The 27,319-nt window shown below is 45.5% G+C and overlaps 1 protein-coding gene across 1 annotated transcript in view; it reads left to right on the top strand.

Annotated features, from left to right (window-relative positions):
• Positions 1-722: 722 nt before the first annotated feature.
• The window catches only part of SLC7A14 (solute carrier family 7 member 14), a 52,371-nt gene continuing 25,774 nt past the window's right edge, over positions 723-27,319 (top strand). Inside the window, exons 1-2 of the mRNA XM_083613245.1 lie at positions 723-1,362; positions 24,852-25,351. Coding sequence (XP_083469371.1) covers positions 25,048-25,351 — 304 coding nt within the window. The 5' untranslated portion in view covers positions 723-1,362; positions 24,852-25,047. The remainder of the gene's footprint in view (positions 1,363-24,851; positions 25,352-27,319) is intronic.

A 27,319-nucleotide genomic window follows, 5' to 3' on the forward strand; every position in this document is an offset into this window, starting at 1 on the left:
GTTTCCTTGCTACTTTCCCATGATTCTATACCTAGAGGTTTGGTGGGGTTCCCACACTGCCTCTGGTCAAGATCTTCAAGCAGAGACTGGACAGCCATTTATTGAGAATGGCGGTAACATCCAGGTAGGACTTTGGGGCTGATCATTATTTACTTACTTATTTATAACCCACGCTTCACTATTTGGTCCCAGGGCAGTGACACGTAACATGGAATGCAGTCAAAGCACCATCAGAGGAATGGAGCAGTGGCAGCACTTACAACCAATTGAAGAAAGTGAAGTAACAAACATTTCCATTTAAAGACAAGTGCCCACCTTATTCTCCAAAGGATTAAGTCCAGAGTCTAACCTTCCCTAACTGCACCACATGGCTAGTGATGCTCTCAACGCTGGCTTCGGAAAGCATGAAGACGGGCGTTGGACTAGATGTTCTTCAAGGCCCAACTCTTCTCATGCTATCAAGCCATCATTGGGCAGGAGGAATGTGGGGCGAGGAGGGGGCAAGCAGCAGGTGTAGAGAAAACACTTCATAGGAATGGATCGGTGGCTCCTTGTCAAAGTATTAGCACATGCACAGAGAGAGAAACTGCCTGGCTTCCTTTTTTGTCACACATAGACAAGATTACCCTATGAATTCCAGCCCAAAGCAAGATGTTGGCCTCCAGGGTGTGGTGGGGTTATCTCCGTGGGGGCCACGTTAACGCTGTCTGAGTCTGACTAACACGTGGTGGGGAAGGATGGTTGTCTTCGCGGCTCCTGCTGCTGGTGCTGCTGAGCGGATCACGTGGGCACGGGAGGGAGGAGGAGAGAGAAAGAGAGAGAGCAGCGCTGAATAATTGAGGGCTGCAGCGATCCGCTCGCCTCCTGCCTGCAAGCCAGCAGCCCGCGGGAGCTGTCCTTGGTGCTGAAAGCAGCGCCGCGTCCCGGAGGTCTCCTGCCAGCGCCCCTGCGCAGGGCACCAGAGGCGCCCGCCTCAAAAGCCTGCAGCAGCCTCTCCTCTCCTTGGAACAACTCGGGAGTTAGCCCCGCTCCCTCCTCCTCCTCCTCCTCCATCCCAGCTGGATCCTCCCACCCCGGGCTTGATTGGCAGCCGGGGAGAGAGGGGAGGGGGTGGATTCTGTGCATCTGAGCGACAGCCGACCTCTCACCATCCTCCCCGCGCCCCCTCCACCCCCGCTTGGGTCTCTCCAGGGAGGGAAGCCGCGGAGATCCTGGAGCGGCAGGTGCAGCCAGCCCCCTCCCTCAGCACCAGCCTCCTCCGTCATCCTCCACCGGGACCCCGCGCAGCTCCTGGACCACCCTCGCCGCCGCCGCCACCGCCGCCTCTCCAGCCCTGAGCTCATCCAGCAGCATCCGCGCGGGGTAAGCGATGGGTCTTTTCTCTCCGCTTCCATTTTACGCCCTCCCTCCGGCTCTCCTCTCCCGCAGAGAGCCTGCTAAGGCGATTATTGGGGGGCGGGGAAGGGGGATGGGGGGCAGATAGAGGGAGAGAGAGAAAGAAAGAGAGCGAGAGAGCGAGAGAGAGAGATGAAAGGTGATGCATCCACCCTATTAGTATTAGTTTTATTTTTGCCCTCTCCCTCATTCCAAATTTGGGACGCCACAAGGGACACCATCATTGAATTGAGGCGTGGTGCAGAGTTCCCTACGGGAAGCGGACCCTCGAGAGTTGAGTAGCTGCCTGTTTGGGCAGCCCAGGGTTTTCTGCTACATCCCCTTACTCCTCGGATGATGAAGAAGAGGGAAATTATGAAAGAGGACGCAGGAGCCACCTTCAGCTCCCTTCCCCTGCTTGGGATGTCTCCCATGTGAGTTCCAGGGAGGGTCTTTTATAAGTACTTTCTTGATGTTTGCGGAATGGGAGGAGTTTCCCTAGGGCGAAGGGGTAAGAGGAGCGCCCCACACACTCCCCCTATGGTTGAGAAGGGGGTTTAGTCCGACTCCTTCCTCACTTGCAGAGGACTCCTGGCAATCACTTCCTTCTGTCCTCTGCTCTATAAAACTCCACTCATGGGCAGAGGCTCATTCAATGGACAGTCGAGGGTGCTTCGTCTGTCCTCAACATCACCACTGGAAGCAGCAGCAGCAATGCTAAGCATTTGTGTCGCCCCCGCCCCGAATATACAAATCGCTTTAGTTATATTATCTCAGCACGCTTTGCAACCACTTTGTAAGGTGTAGTTTTATTATATATCCCGTGTTGCAGGAAGAAGGACGTGCTTTGAAGCAGAGAGCCTTGCCTAATCCTAGCAGCAGAGGTGAAAATTTGATTCCAGCTGGGGTTTCCCCAAGTTACTGTTCAGTCTCGCCAGCTCCGTTTAGGTGGTTGTTGTTATTCCTGTTTCATAACTGAAGGGAGAAAAAGACTATGATGGCTTCATATACACCGTCTCTGGCGTTTGTGAGAGTAGATGATAATACGCTGCCAGCAGGACGGGTGGCGGGGAGTGTTACAATGGCGTTTCCTCCCTCTGGGCAATGGAGAGGAAAATTCGCTGGAGAGATTTGCCACTGTTCTTCCCCCAAGTGTCTTTCCGTCTACCCCCCCCCCGCCCCCCATGCAAACACATGCACAGCAGGCAGGGACATGCTCCTTTGATTTCAAGTTTCAAACCCACTTTCTTTCATGGCCCATATCCAAAAAGTAGGGGCATAATTTTGAGGGCTACCTAACATCTTAATTCGAGGGATCTCAGAGGAATCACCTCAGACGGTGGGTTATTGTTGTTCTTTTAAATTGCTAGTCGCCTGCATCGTAAATGAATCAGAGGGCACGAGGGATTTAAGACTGATGAGCTGAGGATTAATAGAAACTGAGAGTGAGAGATAGTGGAGTGAACGGATAAACACTGATGGATCACACAGAAATAATGCATCCTTCATGCGTCTCTGCCATCCCCCCACCCCAGAAAACCCCTTCTATGTATCAGATTATGAAACAAACTGAAAATGAGCAAAAGTAAGGAATGCTAGGGCAGATGGAAGCAGAGAATATAGATGATGGCAAAATCATCAATATATTGAAAGGAAAAGAGTTGGGAGTGGGGAGAGAGAAATAAGCAAAAGACAGAAGATTGCAGGTATCTGGCTCAATCCATTAGAGCGATCTTCCAGATTATTGGGCAGGTCTGATGTTGGAAAGGACTGTATCTGCCATTGCTATTATACAAGCTGTTGTTGTTAAAGGAGTTGAGGGTCTTCTTGCCAAAATCAGCCACAGATACTCAAAGCAAAAAAAGGGAACTAAAGACTCTTCCCTATCCAAGAAAGCTTTTTATGGTGGTACTGGTAGATTTGTAAAACCTCCTGTAGTTTGCTCCAGAATAGTCCCATTAACAGAACTCTAGAGTAAATGTTTTGAAGGTTGTGGACTCTCCTTCCTTGGAGATCTTAATGCAGAGGTTGGATAGCCATCTGCATGGATGCTTTAATCGAGATTCCTGCATTGTAGGGGGTTGGACTAGATGACCCTTGGAGGTCCCTTCCAACTCTACAGTGCTATGATTAAAGTGTGACCACACAGGGTTTACATTTTAAGTATTTCTTTTATATTCCACCTTTATTTTCTCAAGGTAGCATGCATGGTACTCCCCCTCCTCAGTCCCCACAACAACCCTGTGAGGTAGGGTAGTCTGAGAGGCAACGGCTGGTCCAAGGTCACCCAGTGAGCTTCATGACTAAGTGGGGTTTAGATCCTAACCTCCACATCCTAACCTGACTCTTTACAGCTGCATAGAGTAATTATATCGGCCCCCAGTATCATGTCTCACTTGGCTATCCCAGTTGATCTGCCTTATTCCAATCCCTAACACCCAATTGGTTCCTATACCTTTCAGAGCATGGAGAGGATGAACAGGTGCAGAACTTTCCATGACACAACTGTCATGGATGAAAAACCCTCACCTGCTGAACTCATCTTCTCTGGCATGAAGCTAGTGGTGGTTCAGAAGCATCTTTCACATGCCAGCTGTTGCCAGCTGCTTCACTCATTGCACATGCTGAAGTTATACCTGTAAATGATATTGCAAATATGTGCAGAAATGTAATATAATACTGTGGAGGTGTATGTTTGCAAGTCTGTGTGCTATGCAAATACAATAGTAAGAGAACTGGGATTGGCTCCAGCTCTGCTTGAGGGTACCTTCAGTTGTATGTCCAATTTACTACAACCTATTGTTCAAAATGGCTTTTACTTAGTGTCTCACCAGCACTCTTATAGGCCACCAAGCAAATGTGCTTGCGGCTGCTTCATTTAGAAGTGAGGGCCAGATCTACCTCTGGGGTAAACTAAAAAAGGTAAATGGGGGCCTTTTTATACAATACAGTTTTCACACAGAAAATCTTTGTTATTAATTCATTGCATTCATTTACTACATTAAGGTCTCAAAGGGACTTACAATGGCAAAAGCATTCATAACACAAAATGTAGAATACGTCAAAAAGATAAAAGAATGTCGTTAACTAAAAGTGCTCATTCTGCAATAATATAAAAAAGTGCAAATCCTACCCCAGTCTGCTAAAAGATGAACACCTTTGTAGGCTAAGGTGTCTTTATACCATGTGACCCCAATTAAGAGCCTAATATGTGGAATGTCAGTTGAGTCAGGAATGTCTTTGGCTGGTGCCTAAGAGTTGATAAGGATGGCACTAGGCACATCTCTCTGGGGAGAGCATTCCACAATCCGGGAGCCACCACTAAAAATGCCTGTTCTTCTGTTACCACCCTCCACGCACCCCTCAGAGGATGCACATGAAGCACTTCAGATAACAACCACATGTATGCATGGCTTCACACATAATTAGCTATCTGAATACATTACCAAAGAACTTGTAATAGTCAAAAGCTTAGATCAGGGATAGCCAATGTGGTTCCCTCCAGATGTTGGTGGACTACAATTCCTGTCATCCCTGACTGGCTGAAGTTGATGAGAGTTGGAGTCCAATACCATTTGGAAGGCACCATTTTGGCTATCTGGCTCAGACGGCTTTTTAAAAGGATGAAACGAGCTCATGGAGAATATGAGAATTTATAGCGACATGATAGCCAAATTAAGACTCCATGTTTAGAGGCAGCACACCTCTTAACAACAGAAGCTCTGAACCAGCAAAGGAGGACTGATGTCTTCACGCTCTGCTTGCAACCTTCCTGGAGGCATCTGGTTAGGCACAGCTGGAATCAAACTGCAGGCTGGCGGAGCTTTGGTCTGACACAGCGAAGGCTCTCATTCTTATGTTGGATATAACCTAGATGTCACTTTCCAGATTATCAGCACCATTTCTGTCATCCAGTAGACAAGGCAGTTTTCAATTTACATTTCCGTCCCCTATTACTGTATTTGCAGTGCCTCTAATTGCCGTGCGTTGTTGCTTTGCTTTTGGTATTAGTGATTTGTTTAGTGATGTTGCCTCCAGTGTATGGTGCGTGGCTCCCCTTCCGATCAAATCACATTTCTTTATTTGTGCTTGTTTAAAACACCATAAATGCAGTGCCATTTATCTGGGGTTTTATGGCACTCCATTCTTCCATGCTCACTTGCATCAGCGAATATGTTCTCCTGCACTTGGGCCTTTGTGTCTCTCCATTGCATTTCCACTTCAAGCATTTTTCAGAAATGTGCATCTTGATTTAAGTCCTAACCCATTTTAAATTTTCTCTCTTTTTTGCATCTTCAGTTATTGAAGCACTCATGCTCTCTATGCTCCTAACCTCCACTGCCCATAACCTTAGTCAGTTTATTTATATACTGCGTATTCCACTAACACATTTGTTCTCTAAGTGGTTCACAGAAAACAGCCAAAATACAATAGCACAATAACCACAATACATACCTAACTATGGCATAGTGCTTAGCTATGGACATGGAATGAGTTGGAGAAGAGTTGTCATTCGGTGACAGGGCATATGCTTTGCATGTAGAAGGTCCCATATTCAACCACCAGCACCTCTAGACAGGGTAAGGAAAGACCCTTTTCTGCAGACCCGAAGAACTGCAGCTGCCAAAGAGCATGGTCCATAAATGGAAAGCTTGTGGCCCCTCCAGCTGTTGTTGAACTATAGCTTCCATCATTCCTGACCATTGGCTATTCTGGCTGGGCCTGGGCCACAGGTTACCCATCCCTAGTACTGATCTAGATGAGTCAATGATTTGGTAAAAGGCAGCTTCATAGTGTTCCTCTGGTGGGAGCAGAATTTAGTTTATCAGAGACAATAAAATTTTGATACCATCAAATATGTCATATGTCAGGAGCTGAGCATAGGCACAAACCCCTTGCTTTGGGCTTATGTGAGCTGGTAGCAGTGATGTAAAAGATGCATGTGTGTGCCCAGATGAATGGATGAATGGTAGGGTAGGATATCAAAATGCAGAGGTGCTGTCCTAGGTGCTGAAGTTCCCATTCTCATAACTGTACCATAGAGCAAGCATATACACCGTATTGATACTGAATGTTTTTGAAGAATAGTTAAGTATTAGGATAGTAACTGTGTGGGATCTGCTACTGTTTATTTCCAATTTCTGCCATTCAAGGTTTTTGGATTCCTGCACCAGGCGGTTCATGCTGAGCATTCCTCTGTACCACAGGCTAGTCTCTTGTTCTGTTTGGCCATTCCACCTCCTGTGATAAGCCTATGTGTACTTGAATAGCTATAGTTTTAAGTGGCTTGGGCAAAAGGTCTGCCACTCAATCTTAGCTGAAATGTAAACACAAGCATACAGTGGCAAGTGGCGCTCAGACAGCTTCATTGGTGGAGCCAACTGATGAGCAAACGATATATGTCTTCCACAGATGCTGGTTTGAGTCCCTGGTGGACTACTTCTGCCAAATGGGAGGCTGTGCCTTTGGTGCTGACTTACACTAAAAGGGGATTAGATAATAGGCCTATCAATGGGTGTTAGGCATGACACATGTGATGTGCAACAAAATGAGGCAGCAGATCACTAGCCCCCAAGAGGAGAAATCTGGGAGTTTAACATAGTTGTATCTGGGCAGTAAAATAGGTCCTTTCTCTGCCCCTCCAACAACAAAGGGGGTCCCTGAAGCAATCTCACCAGAACATCAGTTACTATTAACACCCAGAGGCAGCATGACTGCTGTTAGGCAGCAAGAACGTGGGAGAGCTGTTGGCTTCTTACTCTGTTTTTGTAGAGCATCTGGTTGACCACTGTGGGATACAAAATTCTGGACTGCACATATCTTTTGTTTCTTGCAGCAAAGATTCTGCTTATGATCTTACAACCTTAGCAAATGCAAATTCAAACAAGGGAAATTTTTATTTTATTTATTTTATTTTGTTAAGGCAAGTTGAGGACATTTGCATGGTACAAACAAGCTCTACCCTCTGGACCTACTCCAGAACTCTAAAGGAACTTACCGTATTTTTCCCTCTATTACACGCAGATTTTTTCTCCTAAAAAGTAAGGGGAAATGTCTGTGCGTGTTATAGAGCGAATGTGTGGTCCCTGGAGCTGAGAAGCGTGAGTGAAGGCAAAAATCAGGCAAATATCAAATCGTCCGGAGAAGGGAGGAAAGAGGAAGCTGCTGCTTTCCTGCATTCTGCCTCAGGGTCTTACTGCCCACCCGCTTCTGTTTCCTTACTGTGTTTGCTCAGATGGAACAAAGAGCAGAGAAAACCCCTCCCCTCCAGGCAAGCAGAGTGGAAAACAGATTCCTCTCCGTGCGTCTGGGACTCGAAGGCAACATGCAGGTTGGGGGGGGGGGGAGAGAGAGCTGGTTGGCTTGTGGGGGGGGGACTTTTGCCTTCCTTTCCTCCCTCCGGTAAAACCCCTCTCCTGCATTCTTAGCCAGCTGCTTCTCTGCACACCCCTCTCCTTGTCGCTTCTATGTTTTTCCTTCCCTCCCTACTTAAAACGTGGTTCCAATCACGGATCCACATGGATCCTCAGGATCTTTGCATTGAGTCACCCCAAATTCACCATCAGATCACATAGCAATGATCTGATGCAAAAACAGGGCTGCAATGCTGCAAAAACATGGTTACAAAGCACGGATCCACATGGATCCTCAGGATCTTTGCATTGGGTCACCCCAAATTCACCATCAGATCACATAGCATGTCCATGGCTACAGCCTGCACCAAAAAAATCACGCACCCACTGTTTCCTGGGGCTGCAATGGTGCAAAAACATGGTTACAAAGCACGGATCCACATGGATCCTCAGGATCTTTGCATTGGGTCACCCCAAATTCACCATCAGATCACATAGCATGTCCATGGCTACAGCCTGCACCAAAAAAATCACGCACCCACTGTTGCCTGGGGCTGCAATGGTGCAAAAACGTGGTTACAAAGCATGGATCCACATGGATCCTCAGGATCTTTGCATTGGGCTACCCCAAACTCACCGTCAAATCACATGTCTGTGGCCGCAGCATGAAGCACAAAAATGATACATCCACTGTTTCATTCAGAATTTTTTTTTCTTGTTTTCCTCCTCTAAAAACTATGTGCGTGTTATGGTCAGGTGCGTGTTATCGAGCGAAAAATACGTAATTACTAGGAAACCTTCTCCCACCATTATATGTAGTTAAAACACAGTATTGGCCGAGGAAAAGTTAGCTATCAAAATGATGCCAGGTATAAAGCCATTTATCAATAATTATCTATAGCCATTTACCAGTAAGCTCCCAGGTTGTTGTCAGTGGCACTATATTCCATTCATAATATGGTCTGTTTTTGAATTTTCTCAAAGAAGAAAAAAAGAGCAACGGTCTCATTAATTTTAAATGGCATTCAATGTGTCAGTGACATTTTGGATATATATCACTTTTTCATGATCAACGGGTAAGGCAGCACATTCATCTTAAAAGCAATGTGAATTTGGACAAAAAAACCAATGCAGCTGTTAACCAGCATTCTTTAAACTTTTTTTAAAAAGCACTTTTTTGCATGAATTAGCCTGTATGAATTCGTATGATCTCAGAACCCTTTTAAAAATCTGGACAAAGCTGCAGCACTCTCAGAGAGGCACACTGGGTCTCGGTCAGATTGAAGAATATGAGCTGCCTCATCCAAATGATGATCTAGCAGAGAGGTTTGAATTCCTCCTGGGTCTCAGGGTCACTTGTGACCCCAAAACTGCTAGCAGTGGGAGCTGCCGCTGTGCTTATTTCCCTTCATGCTGTTCCTGTAATGCCAGAAGCCCAAAGTCACATGGAAGGAGCAATGCCATAGATTCTACTGGCATACATTTTTAATATAACATACATATTTTATTCACACAACTAGGAACTTCTGACAAAAGAGGGTTGCTACAGCTGCAACATGTGGAGCATAAATTGCACAACACCCTTCTACTTAGAGTCACAGAATCTTAGAACTGTAGAATTGAAAGGGATCCCAAGGGTGATCTAGTCCAACCCCCGGCAATGCAGGAATCTCAACTAAAGCACCCATGAGAGATGGCCATCCAACCTCTGCTTAAAAACCTCCACGGAAGGAGAGTCCACAACCTCCCGACAGTTCCACTGTCAAACAGCTCTTACTGTCAGAAAGTTCTTCCTGATATTTAATCAGAATCTCCTTTCTTGTAATGTTAAGCCATTGGTTTGGGTCCCCTACCCTCCTGAGCAGGAGAAAACAAGCTTTCTCCACCTTCCATGTGACAGCCCTTTAGATAGTTGAAGATGGCTATCATATCTCCTCTCAATCTCCTCTTCTCCATATCCCTAGTTGGAACCGGAACTGGAGCCCAGATTTGTAAGTAGCTCCATCATTGAGTAGCAAAACACATGTGTGCGCTTTTCATGCAGACGTTCCCAAGCTTAGTCTCCAGTTAGAAGTGGCAGGTGGTATGAAAAACCTTTGCTTGAGTTCCTGCTGCAGATTAGAGTCTACAATTCAAGACCAGTTGGGCAGATAGTTTGACTTGGTATAATGGAGTTTCCTAAGAGCCTCTGTGGTGTCAACAAATCTAGTATTAGCAAGCCAGAAAAGGCAAATTGCCCAGGCAGGAAAGAAGCAATTAAAAGAAAACCTTAGACCAAGTATCCATCCACCAGTTGCTGCATCAGCTCACATACCTGTCAAAGTTGTGGCTTCTTGTGGGAGACAAGCATTGTCTAAGAAGGGCCTGAAGCGTTTCTCTAGGCTTATGGCCTACAAAGTTGATTCACGTACCATCCTTGTTTCTCTTCAGTTTTGATTTAATTTATTTAGGCTTTCATCTCAAGCTCTCAGGGGTTCTCTGTAAATATTTATGATGTTATGCAAAAGAGGAAGAAGCTGGATTTCTCTCCTCAAATTGCTCACAGTCTAAAGCAGCTTTCCCCCAAATTGTCCCTAGCCAGATGTTTTGGACCACAACCGGCTGGGGCTGATGAGAGTTGTTCATCACAACATCTAGCAAGCACCTGATTGGGGAAGGTTCATTTAAAGTCTGCATCTATTTATGAATCACTGATGTGATTCGTAAAACCAGTGTCTTAAATGCATGTCAGTATCAGTCCTGACAAGGCTCAAACTGGGAGAGAAAATCACATGTAATTGTTATGGTTTTAAGCATTCTAAAATGCCATCTTTCAGCTCTGGCCAAAACGTGAGGTGCTCTTTAAGGTGCTCTCTGGCATATTTCCAAATGCAGAACAAGTGTTGGATCAGTATCTAATACAAGTGCTTTTCAGCCTATAATTTATAGGCTGTCAATTAAAAGATAACAAAAAATAACAGAACGAAAAATAACACTTCTGTGATTTCCATTTCCCCCATACTTAATGTGGGTATAGGCTACATTAGAGCATTTCTAAGGACATTATTTCTGCTAAATTGGTTTTATTCCAGTAAACACTAAATGGCTGCCAATTTATTTATTTTTTGGAAATGACTCCCACAATGCTTATGACATGAGCTCACTGCATGGAGGGGGGCGAGGAGTGAGTATGATGCATACATGTTTGTTTTTTCACCGCTCTTCCAAAATATGGCTTGTGACCAGAAGCTTGACAAAAGCTTTTACAGCAATCTGAGAGTAATGTGATGCCTTTGGTTCTTATTGCTGTACCCAGACCCCTTTTCAGGCACCTTCTTAGCTGGCCCTACTGGCAAGAGGCTCAGTGCTACTGACCATAATATCATTGAATGCTACCATGATACAGCCTAGTACATGTGCTTGAACTTCCATACAAAGCCACTAGAGCTTGAGAAGACTGACATAGCTACACCTTCTGATGCTTTTGTTGCTGCCACCCAACAACAACAACAGTGTGGTGCAATGGGAGTGATATTCTCCAGCAGAAGTCATGAGCCACCTCTTACCTTTCCACTTCCTGCCTGATCTGTCCTTTCTTTTATCGCTCACCAATGCATCCCATAGCTTCTCAGAAGCAGACACGCAAGCAGAACCATTCTGTCTGCTCACACTTGTGGTCTTCCAGACCTCTCTTGAGCAGCCGCCAAGAGGGAGCATTTGTCTACAACCAACAGTACCGGTTATCTTGCCCGTAACTCATTTCAGGTGCTTTTATGGAGCAAGGAACTCCAGACACCTGTACCTGTCATCTCCTGGAAGCAGCAAAAGCCTTCTGGGAAGCAGCGGAGTAGGCAGGAGAAGGTTGAGAGCCAGAGAAGGACCAAATGGGAAGCATCTCTTCAGCTTCTGCATTCTCTGCCTCTTGCTGAGTAAGGGTCCCCACTCATGGGTCTCTTGCCTTACTTCTGTCCTGGAGCTGTGCTTGCCATGCCTTCAAAATGATAACCACATCTCTCTTATTGGTTGTGTGTTGTTAGCAGCTGGACTAGTTATGGCCCAGTTTTGGCAATATTTGGAAGGGACATCCTTATCAAATTGGCTTAATAAGGTTTGGCAATTGACCAACAAAATACAACTAGCTAGGTGACAGAGACACAAAGACTCATTTCCAACTGATTGGTACTGTTTTATTGATTACATGAATAAGAAGGGGGGGCTGAACTTTCACAGGCATCCTCCCCCCCCTCCATTTCTCTAGGTTAAATCATATTCTATGCTTTAGACCACTGGCTGTGTGTTCTTATGTTGCACTTTCACTGTTTACCTTAGGATTTCTTTTAAGGTACGGATGCTATTTTCAAAAAAACCAATAAATCTCAGACATCTGGTTGGCATGCCATATTTGATCAAATACGTATTTTATAACTCCTTCAAATAGCATGCTTAAAAACGAACACACCTAGAATATATGGAACCTCCGCTTTCTCACTACTTTACTATGCAATTTTGCAAGTGCAGATCCCCTCAGTTGGTAGAGCATGAGACTCTTAATATCAGGGTCATGAGTTTGAGCCCCGCATTGGGCCAAAGATTCCTGCATTGCAGGGGGTTGGACTAGATGACCCTCGTGGTCCCTTCAACTCTATGATTCTACCTTAACTAGCATTCAAAAATGTGGAACCACCACCAGCATTCTGAAGTGCTGGAGTAAAGGTAAAGGTAAAGGGACCTCTGACCATTAGGTCCAGTCGTGGCCGACTCTGGGGTTGCAGCGCTCATCTTGCTTTATTGGCTGAGGGAGCCAGCGTACAGCTTCCAGGTCATGTGGCCAGCATGACTAAGCCGCTTCTGGTGAACCAGAGCAGCACATGGAAACGCCGTTTACCTTCCCGCCAGAGTGGTACCTATTTATCTACTTGCACTTTGACGTGCTTTCAAACTGCTAGGTGGGCAGGAGCAGGGACCGAGCAACAGGAGCTCACCCCATCGCGGGGATTCGAACCGCCAACCTTCTGACTGGCAAGTCGTAGGCTCTGTGGTTTAACCCACAGCGCCACCCACGTCTCCTGAAGTGCTGGAGTACATTCTACCAATTTACAAGTCTACCACCTCAGCTCACTGCAGGCACCTTGAGCCACTGAGAGTAGAAACAAATTATTAGAATGGTCTTTCTCAGCATAGGGCCTTCCAGGGTGTTTTGGACTACAATTCCCATCAGGCCAAGCTGATGTTTCTGGATGCTCACATGCAGAAACGCAAAGAGGATTGCCACCCCGATTTACCAACAGAATATTTATTCCCTGAACCTTATGTTGCCAAAATAGCACCATCCATTCACAAGAGAAATGTATCAGCAGGCTTGGGAGATGTTTGCAGATGCATACAACGTTATTTGAGGGGAAAACCCTTAAGTGGGGTGTTGATGGGCTGGGCCACAAAGCAACCCAGTGAAAACTGAGCATGCTCAGTGGCCACAGAAAGCTGAGTGACTGATAGGAAGGGGGCATGGAAAATGTGGCTGGCGGGGGGGGATGGAGTTGGATCCTGGGCAGCAACATTTTGTTGGAGGCCGCACTTGCAGATATATTAACAGAATTTTTGCAGGCCCCCACTTACAGATATATTCTTCCAGCAGCAATCTGCAGCAGTCCAGACCAGCAACTGATTCTTTGCAGAATCATTCCGATGATTTGGTTCTGCTCTCTGAGTAATCGCTCCAGCAGAAGCTACTACTATTTTACACCATGGTGGCTGAGAAGGGGAGGGAAATGAGTCAGCGTTAGAAACATCACAGCCTCGTAAATGATTACTAATTCATGGAGGCTGAGGCACAACTGAGCCGTGAGGGTGAAGTAGCAGCCAGCTTGCTGCTACAATTTTCGTACCTGGTAAGTCTCCTCGTCTGCCACTCATGGAGGATTACTTTTGCCCGTGAGCTATGTGGTTTTTGGTTCCAGTCCTAAACCAGGGTGTTAGGTGGGTCCCTGCTGTCCCTTAACCTGCCTCTTATTTTGTGCTTCATAAAGTCTCTGGAATAGAGCATCGCCACAGGATCCTTTTTCCTCCCTAGCATTTGTAGAAAATAAAAACAGCGAGTGGGGAATCCTGCCAGAAGGAGTCCAAGCAGATCACGTGGCTCCTGTTTTCTTCTCCTTTTATGTGATTATATCAATAATTTACTGAGCTCTATAATACTATAAATTAAGTCAACGGGACAGGCTGTTAAGAAAGAAGCAGGTATTGCAGTGGCATGACTCACACAAGGATTGGCCCCCCACACCCTACTCTTTTTAATTCATTTACATCTACAAAATTACAGAGTCAGGCAGGTTTTTTACAACCCTAGCAGGAAAGTGGATGATTGCTGGAATAAACAGGGTTGTGGAATTAATGTGTCAGTGCTGGGGGACAATGTGGCACTGCTGAAAAGAAAAGAAATCTATGCAGAGGTGCATGGGAATAATACAGATCTAGGCTAAATACTGGGAGGGGATCTAGAATTCTGTTTAGCCCAACAGAAATTAGGTTTTGAATAATGGTGTGTAAATCAGCATACTTTACTACTTTACTCTGTGGGCAAAAAAGTGTTGTGGCTAGAAGCATTGATGTCAAGCATGGGATCCTGAGGGCCACATTTATTCATGGGGGACTTTCTAAGGGCCACCTGTCATTGGTGGGCATGGCCAAAGGAAAGGATGAGAATCTTTCCTTTATACAATAGGATACATTCTAGGCATGCAAAAGTTAGAGGTTGTACACACACACACACACACACACACACACACTCCTTTCCATCCTCCACCCAGGCAGACAGTATCACAGTTGAAGGCCACATTCCAGGCTGGCAGAAGCATTTGATGCAGGTTGGGAGCAGGGCTGACGGTCCATGAACAAAAGGGGGGGAAATTAGGAAATCTATAGTCTTAGGAAGCTGAGTTCTGCATTCTGTATTATGCTTTTTACATTTCCAGCATTTGCGCACAATTGCAGCATGTTCACGTTCCTTTCCTATTCTTTCATCCTGCCTTACTTTGGCTCATGAAATCGCCTGCTTTCTGTGGCCCCTCGCTTTGATCAATGGGCCAAGGAAAACAGAGAAGTGGAGCAGCGAGTTGCAATCCTCCATAGCTGTATAACCAGTGGGAGACCTTGATCTTGCATTAATCAGACCACACAGCTCACAAAAGGAAGGTGTAGTTCATTTGCGGGGAGGGAACAAAAATCACATTTGAAAGACAAATGTGCTCACCGCTTGGAGAGTCTCAGCTGCGTTCTTTGTGTTAAATCATCATAGGAAATGCTGGGAGGCCACTGAAAGGAGGAACTTTTATTAAGGAAGGAGGAAAACAAACCTCTTATCTAAGTGACCTGTGGCAAAAGGTCTGAAAATGAAAGATGTCACAATTCAAACCTGCCTTTGCTGAAAATGAAAAAAAACAACAATTTCAGCATTAACTTGAGCAAGAGGCACAAAAGAGGCACTGCAGGGGAGAGGAGCCAAAGCTTCCTGGTAGGAGGGCCGGCCCTGTTATTAGGCAGATGGAAATGGCCACTTCAAGGCAGCTAATTTGGGACTTCATTATTATTCTCATTTGAGTGCATCCCATTTTGCTGCTTGAGGCAAAATGGGGATGCACTGCTGCGCTGCATCTCATCTTGTGTGCTCCATGAGATCTTGCAGGAAACTGGTGCTGCCACCAATGCACCACCTCATGGGCTTCTGCCGCTCAAGGCTGTTGCCTCACCTTGCCTCATGGGTGGACCGGCCCTGGGCACTTGTGACATTTTCTGACTCAGGTGCCAAAATAACTTGACTGGTCTTAGGCACTACGCACCTTGATTTGTGGGGAGCAGGTGCTATTTGCTGCTCAGCTTCAAGCAGCAAAATACCTTGGGCTGGTCCTGCTGTATGGCACGCCGAAAGTTCCATGCTCAGTTACTAACATTTCCAGTTAAAACGATCTCTGCATGAGACTATGGAAGGCTGCTCTGCAAAAAGAGGACACAGATTTGCATCTTTTAACCGGCTTTGTTGCCAGACAGTCCTTCAAACAGAGGACTGTGCTCCGTAAATTAAGACACACAGCCCCCCTAGAGCTGCAGCCAGTTAGTCAGCAGTACTGGACTAGGCTAGACTCTTATATTCATCCCAGACTTTGAATTTTAGATTCCTTGACATTAAAAAAACATTTAGGATGGAATTTCTTATGCAGCAAATCAGTGATCTGATGGCCATCAAAATATTAAGTGCAGAATCAAATTACATGGCTGACGCACCGAAGAGTGGATAATGAGTGGCTGAGTATCCTACCGAAGCAGGCATTCCACATTTTCTCTAGTGGTTGGTAGCTGAAGCTTGACTCATGTAATTTTATTGAAGACATATTGAATTGCACAGCTGATGTCATGCCTTTGCCTACATTAGAAAACCTGACCCAAAAAAAAGGAAGCAAAAACTGCTTCGCTAGGCTGAGATTTTACCAGACGAAGAGCAAGAGCAAAAACCTGTGGAATAGCTCCAAGAGGGCACACACTGGGGTGCAACGCTGCCAGAGCCCCCAAAATGTTCCACTAGAACCTATGGGGTGGATGTTCTGGAACAGAAAGCGACTCAGCATTTTGCCCACATATGTCCATTCATGGGCAATACTACATGCCTCAATGTATACATGCTTTATTTTCAGAGGTAAATCATATGGGTTCTTTGCACTCAGAAGGTCCAGGGTTCATCCACTGGCATCTCTAGGTTAGAGTCAGGAGAGGTGTGTGGAACCCTGGAAAGTTGTTGCCAGTGAGTGTGACCCAGAAGTAGGCAACATGATGCCCTCTAGATAATTACAACTCCCATCATCCCTGGCTAGGACTGATGGCCATTGTAGCCCTACAACTAGGGTGGGTGCAACCAGCCCACATCCTCCTCCTTCTCTTCCCACCACCTCTTCCGTTTTGTGTTGATGACAGCAGCACCTGCTTCCTCCATCCCATTCCTCCATGTATTTCATGCTCCACCCTGTCTGAGCCTCACTCTGAGAAAGGGCCAAAGGTGTAGTGGAGAGCCAGTGTGGTGTAGTGGTCAAGAGCGGTAGATTCATAATCTGGGGAACCGGGTTCGCTTCCCCGCTCCTCCACATGCAGCTGCTGGGTGACCTTGGGCCAGTCACACTTCTCTGAAGTCTCTCAGCCCCACTCACCTCACAGAGTGTTTGTTGTTGGGGATACAGATAGGTAGCCGTGTTGGTCTGCCATAGTCAAAACAAAACCAAAAAAAAAATTTCCTTCCAGTAGCACCTTAAAGACCAACTAAGTTAGTTCTTGGTATGAGCTTTCTGAAGTGTATCTGAAGAAGTGTGCATGCACACGAAAGCTCATATCAAGAACTAACTTAGTTGGTCTTTAAGGTGCTACTGGAAGGGAAAAAATTTTTTTTGTTTTTTTGTTGGGGAGGAAGGGAAAGGAGAATGTTAGCCGCTTTGAGACTCCTTCGGGTAGTGATAAAGCAGGATATCAAATCCAAACTCTTCTTCTCTTCTTCTTCTTTTTCTTCAGAGTGAGGCATTCTGGGAGAGGAAGTCTAGAATGGCTGAGCCACTGCTGTGGTTTGCTATGACAGGTTTGAGCGCAGACTTTAAAAATAATTTCTTGCAACTTGTTTAAGCGGCATTTATAGCTGCTGGGGCAAAGGACAGGATTGGCAAAGGCATTCTCCAAGACACCTCACCCAGAATGCCTTGCTCTGAGAAAGGACCCCATTGGCCAGCCAGCCTGCCCAGTCCACCCAGGAACAAGGAGAACAGGGATCCAAAAGGCACCCCATGCTCACCACCTGAGACAATTCTGCTTCAACCTTGACTCATCCTTGCCAACATCAGAAGGGCACAGAGTTGCCTATCTCTGGTGAAGACAGTACTGTGCTAGATGGACCAATGGACTGACTTGGTATAAGCCAGTTTTCAGTGCACTGTCCTGCCTCATGCCCTTTTCCAAAGTGCAAAATGTCATTTCTGAGATGGAGTGTGCAAAGTCAGTCACTTGTAACTGATATCTGTGCAACATGACATTGTCCTCTGTCTTACCCAAGATTGCTGGCTGGGGAATGCAAACAATATGCTAGAGTTTAGGTGTTTGCATTTCTATCCTTCCTCTGCCTGAAAATATTAATAGCTTGTGTTACCTGGAAGAGGTGTTCTTACCCAAATGTATAGGGTTCCCATATTTCAAAAAGCAAAATTCCTGACACCCTGGGCAAACCTCCCCGCAAAATAGTGATTTTAAGCTTTTTCCATACATCCAGGTTTTCCTTGACTTTTTGCCAGTTCGGCAAAATTCCGCCCTGATGCCATTTTTACACCTGAAAAGAAGGACATGTCAGGAATTTTCCTGACTTATGGCAAGCCTACCAAACGTAGTGCTTGATGCCTCAGTGACTCACAAGACTCTGATTGGCATGATGCACCGGGGACTAGAGAACTTTGATCTAGCTGGCAAAGATCAGTTGGGAAAGGCCTTGTGTCCAGATCAGTAAAGAAGGGAGCAGCAGGGGACTGCCAGAGCTCAGTGACAGAGCATATGCTTTGCATGCAGAAGGTCCCAGGTATAATCCCTGGCCTTCTTAAAATGATCAGGTAAGAGGTGATGTGATGGACCAGGTTGAGTCCTGGCTGCCAGTCAGAGTAGTCAGCACTAAGCCAGGTAGACCAATGGCCTGAGTCAGTGTAAGGCAGCATAATATGCTGATCTCAGGCTGGTACCAACAGGAGTCCCTACTACTTAAGGCAACTCTTTCTCCAAGGGGGGTGCCAATGTGGGCAAGAAATCCAGGGCAGACAGCAGCTAATAATTCTGAGACTTGTTTCTGGGCTCAGACTCTGACTATATAATGCTTTTTCCAGGAAGAGCCTTAAGCTCAGTGGCACAACGCCTGCTTTGCATGCAGGAAGTCTCAGGTTCAATCCTGGCATCTCCATCTGCCCAATCTTCAATCCTGGAGAGCTGCTGCCAGACAGTGTAGACAATACTGGCCTAGATGCACCAGTTGTGTGAGGTGGCAGCTTCCTCTGTTCCTGCATTCCAACTTCCTGTCATTCCAAAGTCTTCAGAAGTGGTTCGAGAGGAAAGCAAGGAAGGGCGAAGGAGTTGCTCCTCCATACTATGCTGGTTCCTGTCCTGTTGATCAATCCAGCAGCCAACAAGATCTTAGAGAGGCAGGACTGGTTGTGAAAAGTATGTCCAATTTTTGAAGTCACAAACATCTGGAAGAACTTTCCCACAGTGGAACAGACTCCTACGAGATGTATTAGACTTAGAGGTTTCTAAGCAAACGTTGAATGGCCATTTGCCATGGATGATCTAGTTGAGATTCCTGCACTGCAGGGGGTGGGACTAGATGACCCTCAGAGTCCCTTCCCCACACTACAATTCTGTGATTCTATGATTCTATGAAAAGCTCATCCGTTTCCCACTGGCAGCTCACAGGAAAGAAGCTACTTCAATGAGCACGAGAGGAACAAGCCTCTGTGCTCGTTTCTCTCTGCCGTTTAATTCCTTTTTAGCAAGTCCATGACGTAACTCGTTCCACAGATGCGGCTTTAGCAGCAACCAGCCTTCACTGTGTCTTAGTACAAAGACCATCTGCTCCAGCCAGCTGAGGGTCAGCTGCCAGTGTCACCAGTGACTAAAATAGCCCTGCATCTCTCTCTGTCTCTCTTTCCATCTCCCACCTTCCCATGTGCACATTCTTCCTGCACCATCAGCCGCCAGGTGTGGCTGCCTTTCTGAATTCTGTACATGGTTCAGCTTACCATAAGCAACGTTCAGCTCTCCTCCTGTCTAGCAGGCTGTAGTGCAGGCGATGGGTATCCCTGGGGACAGAAGATACAGGGTTGGGTGGGCGGTCAGCCAGAATGCAACTAGTCTGGAGGCTATTACGGGGCCCTTTGATATATGCCTAGGTAAGTCAAACCAATTGCACATATCCGGAGGCTCATACAAGTCAAGCTAGTAGCCAGGATGGCTTTAAGTGCCACCATAGCAACAAATTGAACCTTCGCTGAATATGAATAATGCAGGAAATGTTTCCATAGGTAAACATGTTTCTCTCTCTCTATCTGCAATATGATTGCTGTTTTAGTTTAATTTTCCCTAATGAAGAATGTTGTTGTGGTGCAAACAACCCTTTCCTAATAATGTCTGGCATCACAGCAGTAGGTGGTAGACTTTTGATTAATGACAGTGAGAATGGAAAAAGCCAATTAGAATTCAAAAAGAGATGGTTTTCTTGTCTCTTCTTGGGCTGTGGGGGGGCCATGGGCTGACAAAGTGTTTTTCTTAAGCTTTTGGGCATCATTGTGCAAATTTTGTGTTTTTCCACTCATAAGCCCATTTATTCCTATTTCTGCATCAATCTTTCAATTTCTTTTTAAAATTCACACCATTTTTTCATAAAACTTGTATTTTTCAGAGTTTTTTTCATTAAAAAAATACATATTTGTGTATCCTGTAGTTTGCTGAGGGTACTGAGAGTGGTTTATCAATCGATCCCTCTTCCCAGCAAAGTCTGGGAATTGTAGTTCTGTGAGGGGAATAGTGGCCTCCTAACAACGGGTGGCGCTGTGGGTTAAACCACAGAGCCTAAGACTTGCCAATCAGAAGGTCGGCGGTTCGAATCCCCGCGACGAGGTGAGCTCCTGTTACTCTGTCCCAGCTCCTGCCAACCTAGCAGTTCGAAAGCATGTCAAAGTGCAAGTAGATAAATAGGTACCACTCCGGCGGGAAGGTAAACGGCATTTCCATGTGCTGCTCTGGTTCTCCAGAAGCGGCTTAGTCATGCTGGCCACATGACCCGGAAGCTGTACGGCGGCTCCCTTGGCCAGTAAAGCAAGATGAGCCACAACCCCAGAGTCAGCCACGACTGGACCTAATGGTCAGGGGTCCCTTTACCTTTACCTTAACAACCCAAGAATCCATGGCTGTTCAAGTGGAATCTTAGTGCTTTAAATGCATGGTGCAGATGTGGCCTCACTTATTGGTCTAGTAAATGCAAATCACCACCATCAGGGAAAAGAACCCTGTGAGTTGGGCACCATCTTTGGAAGCAATTTGCAAAAACAGAAACGAACAAAGTTTTCTCCAGGAAAAACTAAATAAACCTGTACAGCCTTCCCCTTCTCCCCCAATGTTTAATAAAGCCCCTCACCAAAGTGTTTGTGCCATTTGCTGTGTTTAATGGGCAAGAAGGTAATTAGTGGATGAGTGAAAAATGTAACATTTGGCCATAGGGAGCATTATACATCTTTGAGCTTTCTATGTCCCCACAGTGGGATGCTTTTGAGCTGAAAAAGACAGACATAGTTTAATTATAAAGCACTCAGTTGAAACCCATCCAGATGTTTTAAATGTCACTGCTGAAGTTATGAAACTGATGTCTTTGGGTGCTCTTTGAAGCCACACGGCGTAAAACTCTGAATGCACTTAAACTGAGCCAAATCACTGGCTCATTATGCCTGCTGCTGTCTGCGGTGACTCTCCAATGTAGTTCCCACCAGCCCTGCTGTCTGAGATCCTTGCTTAAAAATAGCAGGTACCAGGGGCTAAACCTAGTGCAGACAAAGCTATGTTCCAACAGTAAGCTATGACATGTGTCCCCCGTCCTCAGAAAGCACAGTCAGTAGCACACTGGACTAGGCCTCCCACATTGGAAGTAAGAATTTGACCACTTGGCTATGAATGAAGAGCTCAACCTTATGGCTATTGGCTGCTAGTTGGGATGGCCATCTGCTGCATCCAGGATCAAAGGCAGTGTGTCACTGAATTCCAGTTGATGGGAGCAACAGCAGGAGATGGCGACTGTGCTCCTGCCTGCCTTTGAGCTTCCCACAGGCATCTGGTTGGTCACTGTGGTTGGAAACAGGCCTATTCAATAGGTCTTTGTTCAGGTGGTCTTATATCCTGCTTTATAGAGCACAGTCCCCGATTTAAAGTCCAGTCCTAGCCCTGTTGAAAGATAACAGTATTGATGGGCATTGGTAAGAGGATATATTGATTATATCTAGTCCTCTACAGACCCATGTGTGTGTGTTAGGAAACAAAAGAAGAAATGGCTGGTGCCTGGTTTTTTTAGGAACGCAGGGCTTGTGCGTAAAGAACCCTAGTAGCAGAGTTTAAATCCCATTGTTAGGTAGATATAGTGAAGTGTAGGAATAGGTTTTCAAGCCTTATTTAATATGCTCCAGCTAATTGAAGCGGTTGGCTCCCTTTACCTCTCCTGCATAGGAGCACACCACACATTGAAGGAAGTTTAAAATATACTTTACTTACAGTCATGCATTGTTCTTAGCAACAATGTTAAAATTCTGGTACATGTTCTTGGTTGAAAAGTACCACAAGGGCAGTCTCAGACATATGTCTGGGACAGAGAGCTAAGGTGAGGGATCCGTCACATGCAATGCGAGGGGGGGGGGAGAAAGAGAACAGGAAATAAGAATTATTTCTTCCCTCTCAGGAGAAGAGGGATGTAACATCACTGAGCCTACTCTAGCAATTTAGAAGTCTGTGGTTCTTAACCCTTTCACATACTAACTCTGTCCTGAACTAGAGACTCTTGGCCCCTTGCTATCTATTCTGATTGGCAGTAATTTTTTTGAAGTCTTTTGTAGGACTTGAGCAGGACAATAGCCTTTAGCTGTGGAGACAGAGCATAGCCATTGTGGCTAGCAGCTACTGATAAGTCTTATCCTCCATGAATTGGCCTAATCCATTTTTCAAGCCATCCATCATCTCTGCCTCCTGTGGGAGTGAGTTCCACAGTTTAACTATGCACTGCATGAATGTGTACTTTCCTTTGTCTGTCTTGAGTTTTTCAACATTCAGCTTCGTTGGATGTGCACGTTGAATTCTAGTGTAATGAGTGAGACAGAGAGAGAAAGAAAGTTTTCTCTAGCCACTTTCTCTATGCCATGCATAATTTTATAAACTTTGATCATGCCATCTCTTCCTCACCTTTTCTATAAACTGAAAAATCCTAAATGCTACAACCTTTAATCATGGGGTAAATATTGCTTGGGGTAAAAATCTGCAGTCAACTTAACGCCATGTTTTTGGAACTTGGCTAAATTTCTGTATGTATTAAAAACACACATTTAGATACAAAGGAGGAAAACAGTTTCTTTTTAGCCAAAAATGAAAAAAAGAGAGAATTGTTTCTTCCCCAGGCAGCTGGAAAGATATTGTTTCACCCTACCCCTTTCCTAAACAGTGAAAAGTTCAAGGCACCATTTGCCCAGTAAATATCATTTGTGGAAGAGAACACAGAAGAAAGCTTGTTACCTTTCTAATCATCTGTGTCCAAATATACAAAGTAATCATTGCTCAAGCACAAAAAGCAATAGGTTGCAGAAGCAAGCACACAGACAGTGTATCTACAGCACAGTCCTATGCCTATTTACATGTAAGTCAGGCTCATTAGCTTCATATTCCCACACAGTGTATGTGTGTATAAGTTTGCAGCCCAAGTGTAGAGCAATTAAGTGCTGAAAATCCAACTGATGTGCATGGATGTGTGATCCAGGCCTTATTGTGCTGCTGACCAATTGCTCCATCCTTTTCAAATATATTCTGAACATAGCACCAAGTGGGCAGGTGTCAAGAGCCCTCTCAGCAGGACCCCCAAACCCAGCAGCAGGGCTCTCACATTTTAAAGTAAGTGGAGTAAGTCCAGAGGAGGGCAACCAAAATGGTCAAAGGCCTGGAAACGATGCCTTATGAGGAACGGCTAAGGGAGCTGGGCATGTTTAGCCTGGAGAAGAGGAGGTTAAGGGGTGATATGATAGCCATGTTCAAATATATAAAAGGATGTCACATAGAGGAGGGAGAAAGGTTGTTTTCTGCTGCTCCAGAGAAGCGGACACGGAGCAATGGATCCAAACTACAAGAAAGAAGATTCCACCTAAACATTAGGAAGAACTTCCTGACAGTAAGAGCTGTTCGACAGTGGAATTTGCTGCCAAGGAGTGTGGTGGAGTCTCCTTCTTTGGAGGTCTTTAAGCAGAGGCTTGACAACCATATGTCAGGAGTGCTCTGATGGTGTTTCCTGCTTGGCAGGGGGTTGGACTCGATGGCCCTTGTGGTCTCTTCCAACTCTATGATTCTATGATTCTATGAGTAATGCACATCATCATCTAATTACCACATACACACGCACACAAGACTATTAAGTCCAATGTTTAAAATTGTCTAGCTTAACCACTGACTCTGAGTGCTACCTATCTTGAGTAATAATAATAATAATGATTAATAAAATTTTATTTATATCCTGCCCTCCCCAGCCAAAGCCAGGCTCAGAGCGGTGAACAACTGTAAAAATAACACAGTTTACATAAAATCACAATCAATTAATTGAAATACATTCTAAAATCAATTCATTCTAAAATCAATTCAGAGTCAAATTAATGGCAACCATTGGGCTAGAGTTCTATGAGGATTACAGAAGGAGAGAGGGGGTCAGGCTGTGCCTTGGCCAAAGGCCTGGTGGAACAGCTCTGTCTTGCAGGCCTTGCGGAAATATGTCAAGTCCCTCAGGGCCCTAGTCTCTTGTGACAGAGCGTTCCACCAGATCGGGGCCATGGCCAAAACAGCCCTGGCTCTGGTCGAGGCCAGCCTAACCTCCCTGTGGCCTGGGACCTTCAGGATGTTTTTATTTGAAGACCGTAAGGTCCTCCGTGGGACAAACCAGGAGAGGCGGTCCCATAGGTATGAGGGTCCTAGGCCGTATAGTAAGGAAGACAAGGAAAAAGAAGCCACCTTCATTGCTTCTGAGATTCCTACATTGCAGGGGAGTTGAACTCCACGACCCTCGGGATCCCTTCCAATTCTATGTTTCTGTGAAAATGACGCCACCACATGAACACATAGCAGGTCTATAGTATGGGACTTAACAAGAACACCAGAAGCTGCCCATTACCAGGTCAGAACATTAATCCATCTAGAAATTAGTATTGCTTACACTATACACCAAATATGGCTGGTCCTCCAGCATATGCTGCTCACATATGTATTACTGTAATCTTGGTTCCTAGGAGTGGGATAGAAATGTTTTGTGATCCCACTTTCTTTCATTCACACAGGAATATATTTTCCTCCTCTTTCTCATAGGATCTCACAAGGCGAAACTGAAACCCAGGTTGTTAAAGCTGCAGTTTACATTCACACCGCAGTGGCTTTGAGTTGACATGGACCATCTCTGAAACTGACTACCTGTCTGCTAAAGTCTATGCTGTCAGACTTCGTTACGGGAGCTAACTGAACTCTGTGGGGTTTTTTGCCTTTCTTTCCATCCCTTGACATCACAATGAGCGGCATCCTCTCGCACCTGGACCCCCGGCGGATCCAGTGGGGTGCCACATGGTATGCCATGCACTCTCGAATCCTCCGCACCAAGCCAGTGGAGTCCATGCTGGAGGGGACAGGCACCACCACATCCCATGGAACCAAACTGGCCCAAGTGCTCACTACCCTGGATCTGGTTTCACTGGGTGTTGGAAGTTGTGTTGGCACCGGGATGTATGTGGTCTCTGGCCTGGTTGCTAAGGAGATGGCCGGGCCGGGCGTCATCGTTTCCTTCATCATTGCAGCCGTAGCCTCCATTTTGTCTGGTGAGTCTTCCCAAACTGTATGCTTACTAAATGCCTATTTACTGAAGAACAGTTGTGGCTGATTCTATTTCTCATGCATTTCTATGGGGAACTTTTTGGTTTATCTTTCATCAAGCACTGTCGTTGTTCATAATCCAGGGGTTGGGGTACCTTTTTGGGCCAGGGTGCCAGATCTTTATCCCCACCCCACCCCTGCAAACCCACTGTAACAGGTGGACAAGTCCACCCATCTGTCAATCATCTTATATCATGATGGCATCATGACCAGCTGATGAGCTAAGGGTTCAATCCTGCTGGCTACAGGGGTCAAAGAACACACTGTTGATGCAGCACCCAGTGGGACTGAACCCTGCCCATCAGCTGACATCACTCAGTGTCATCAGTGAGTGGACAGCTGGGGTTGGTTTGGAGAAAATGGCCCTGAGGGTCAACCTGGACCACCTGGCAGGCCAACACTGGCCATGGGCCATGAGGTTCCCCACTCTTTTTCTTAAGCATTCCAGGAATACATATTTTATAAGCCATTTGTTCTTTGAAGTATGTATGTATTTATCTATTAGAAACCATTTTATGCCGCCTTCCACTTCCTGTCTCCAGGCTGTGTACAACCGTATTGAAATACATGTCAAAACAGCATTAAACTACAGGAAGAAAATGCAATGGAAAACTAGGGCAGAGTTAAAAATATAATATACTGAGATCAAACACCAGCCTGGGAGCACAAATGTCTTTTTAAAATTAAAGAGGGATGGGACAACTATTGCCTTCAGGTGCTCAAACTGTCAGCCAAAAGTAATAATTAATGCTCATAAGTCGTCATTTTACTTTTCAGGAAGCAGCATAATCGTCTAAGGCTATTGGGGTGGCACACATTGGTGTGCAATGCTGAATGTTCAGAATGTAAAGAAAGTAAGCTGTGCTATCTTTCCCTCTGATTAAGGACATTATTAAACTTGTTTATATTACCTGCCTTCCATTTTATGAGACCTGCTGAAACTCTCTAGATGGCACTGACTGTAAATGCCTCTCTAGGCCTAAGATGCTATTTGTTCAAGTAGAAAAAATGGCAAAATATACAAGAGCTAAGTATTATTCTTTTAATGAGTCAACACCTTTAGTAGCACCAACACCTCTGCCCCAGACTAATGCCAATGAATGATAAAACCTTTTGCATTACCAAGTGGGAATTTTCGACCATCTTACAATAAGTCCACCATGGCATCTGATTGGTTGTGACTACAGCACTCAGTAATCACTCCTAAACCTAACTGGATAGCATAATAATTATGTAAGAATTCTACCTCTATATTAAGATAGGGTGCAGTCAATTAGAACTATGCTCAATTTAAGGTTTAGCTGAACCATGACCGAGTTTTGTTGTGTTTCCACGATCCTTTTCAGATATCATGAGAGTCAGCTCAACCACTATGCTGAATATGAAATCTTTGTAAACCTGGGGTCCCCACCATGGTATCCCCAGACCCCCTCTTGGTTCCTGCCTAAACCTCTTGCCCTCCCAATTTTTATTTTATTTTTTCAATTGAGGATTTTTTTGGCTTGGCAGGTCGTATGATTGGAAGGAGCTGTCTGTTTTAGGGGGGTGTTTGCTTTGTTTGTCTGTGTCGTATTTGTTTTTTTGGTGTAAACATTTCAACTTTTTAAATTAAGGGTCTGACTTTCAGCTGTTTTCCTTCTGGATTTTGTGGTTTCCAAATGTACCCTGGGCCCCAAACAAATGAGGACCATAGGAGCCAGCTCCTAAGGGTCAAGGTCCCTTTGCTCCCCAAAAACATTTGAGGGAGCTGCCCCACTCAAGTTGATGGGCATTGCTATTCAAATGATGTGCGTGCACCATGTCTTGTGATCAGTAATGTGGGGCGGGGCTTTCCTGGGTCCCCCCAATATTTTATTCAAGTTGGCACCCCTGCAGAGGACCATTGTTGTAGACGTAGACTGTTTCAATGACCT

This window comes from Podarcis filfolensis, assembly GCF_964270895.1.
Source record: "Podarcis filfolensis genome assembly, chromosome: 5".
NCBI lineage: Eukaryota > Metazoa > Chordata > Lepidosauria > Squamata > Lacertidae > Podarcis > Podarcis filfolensis.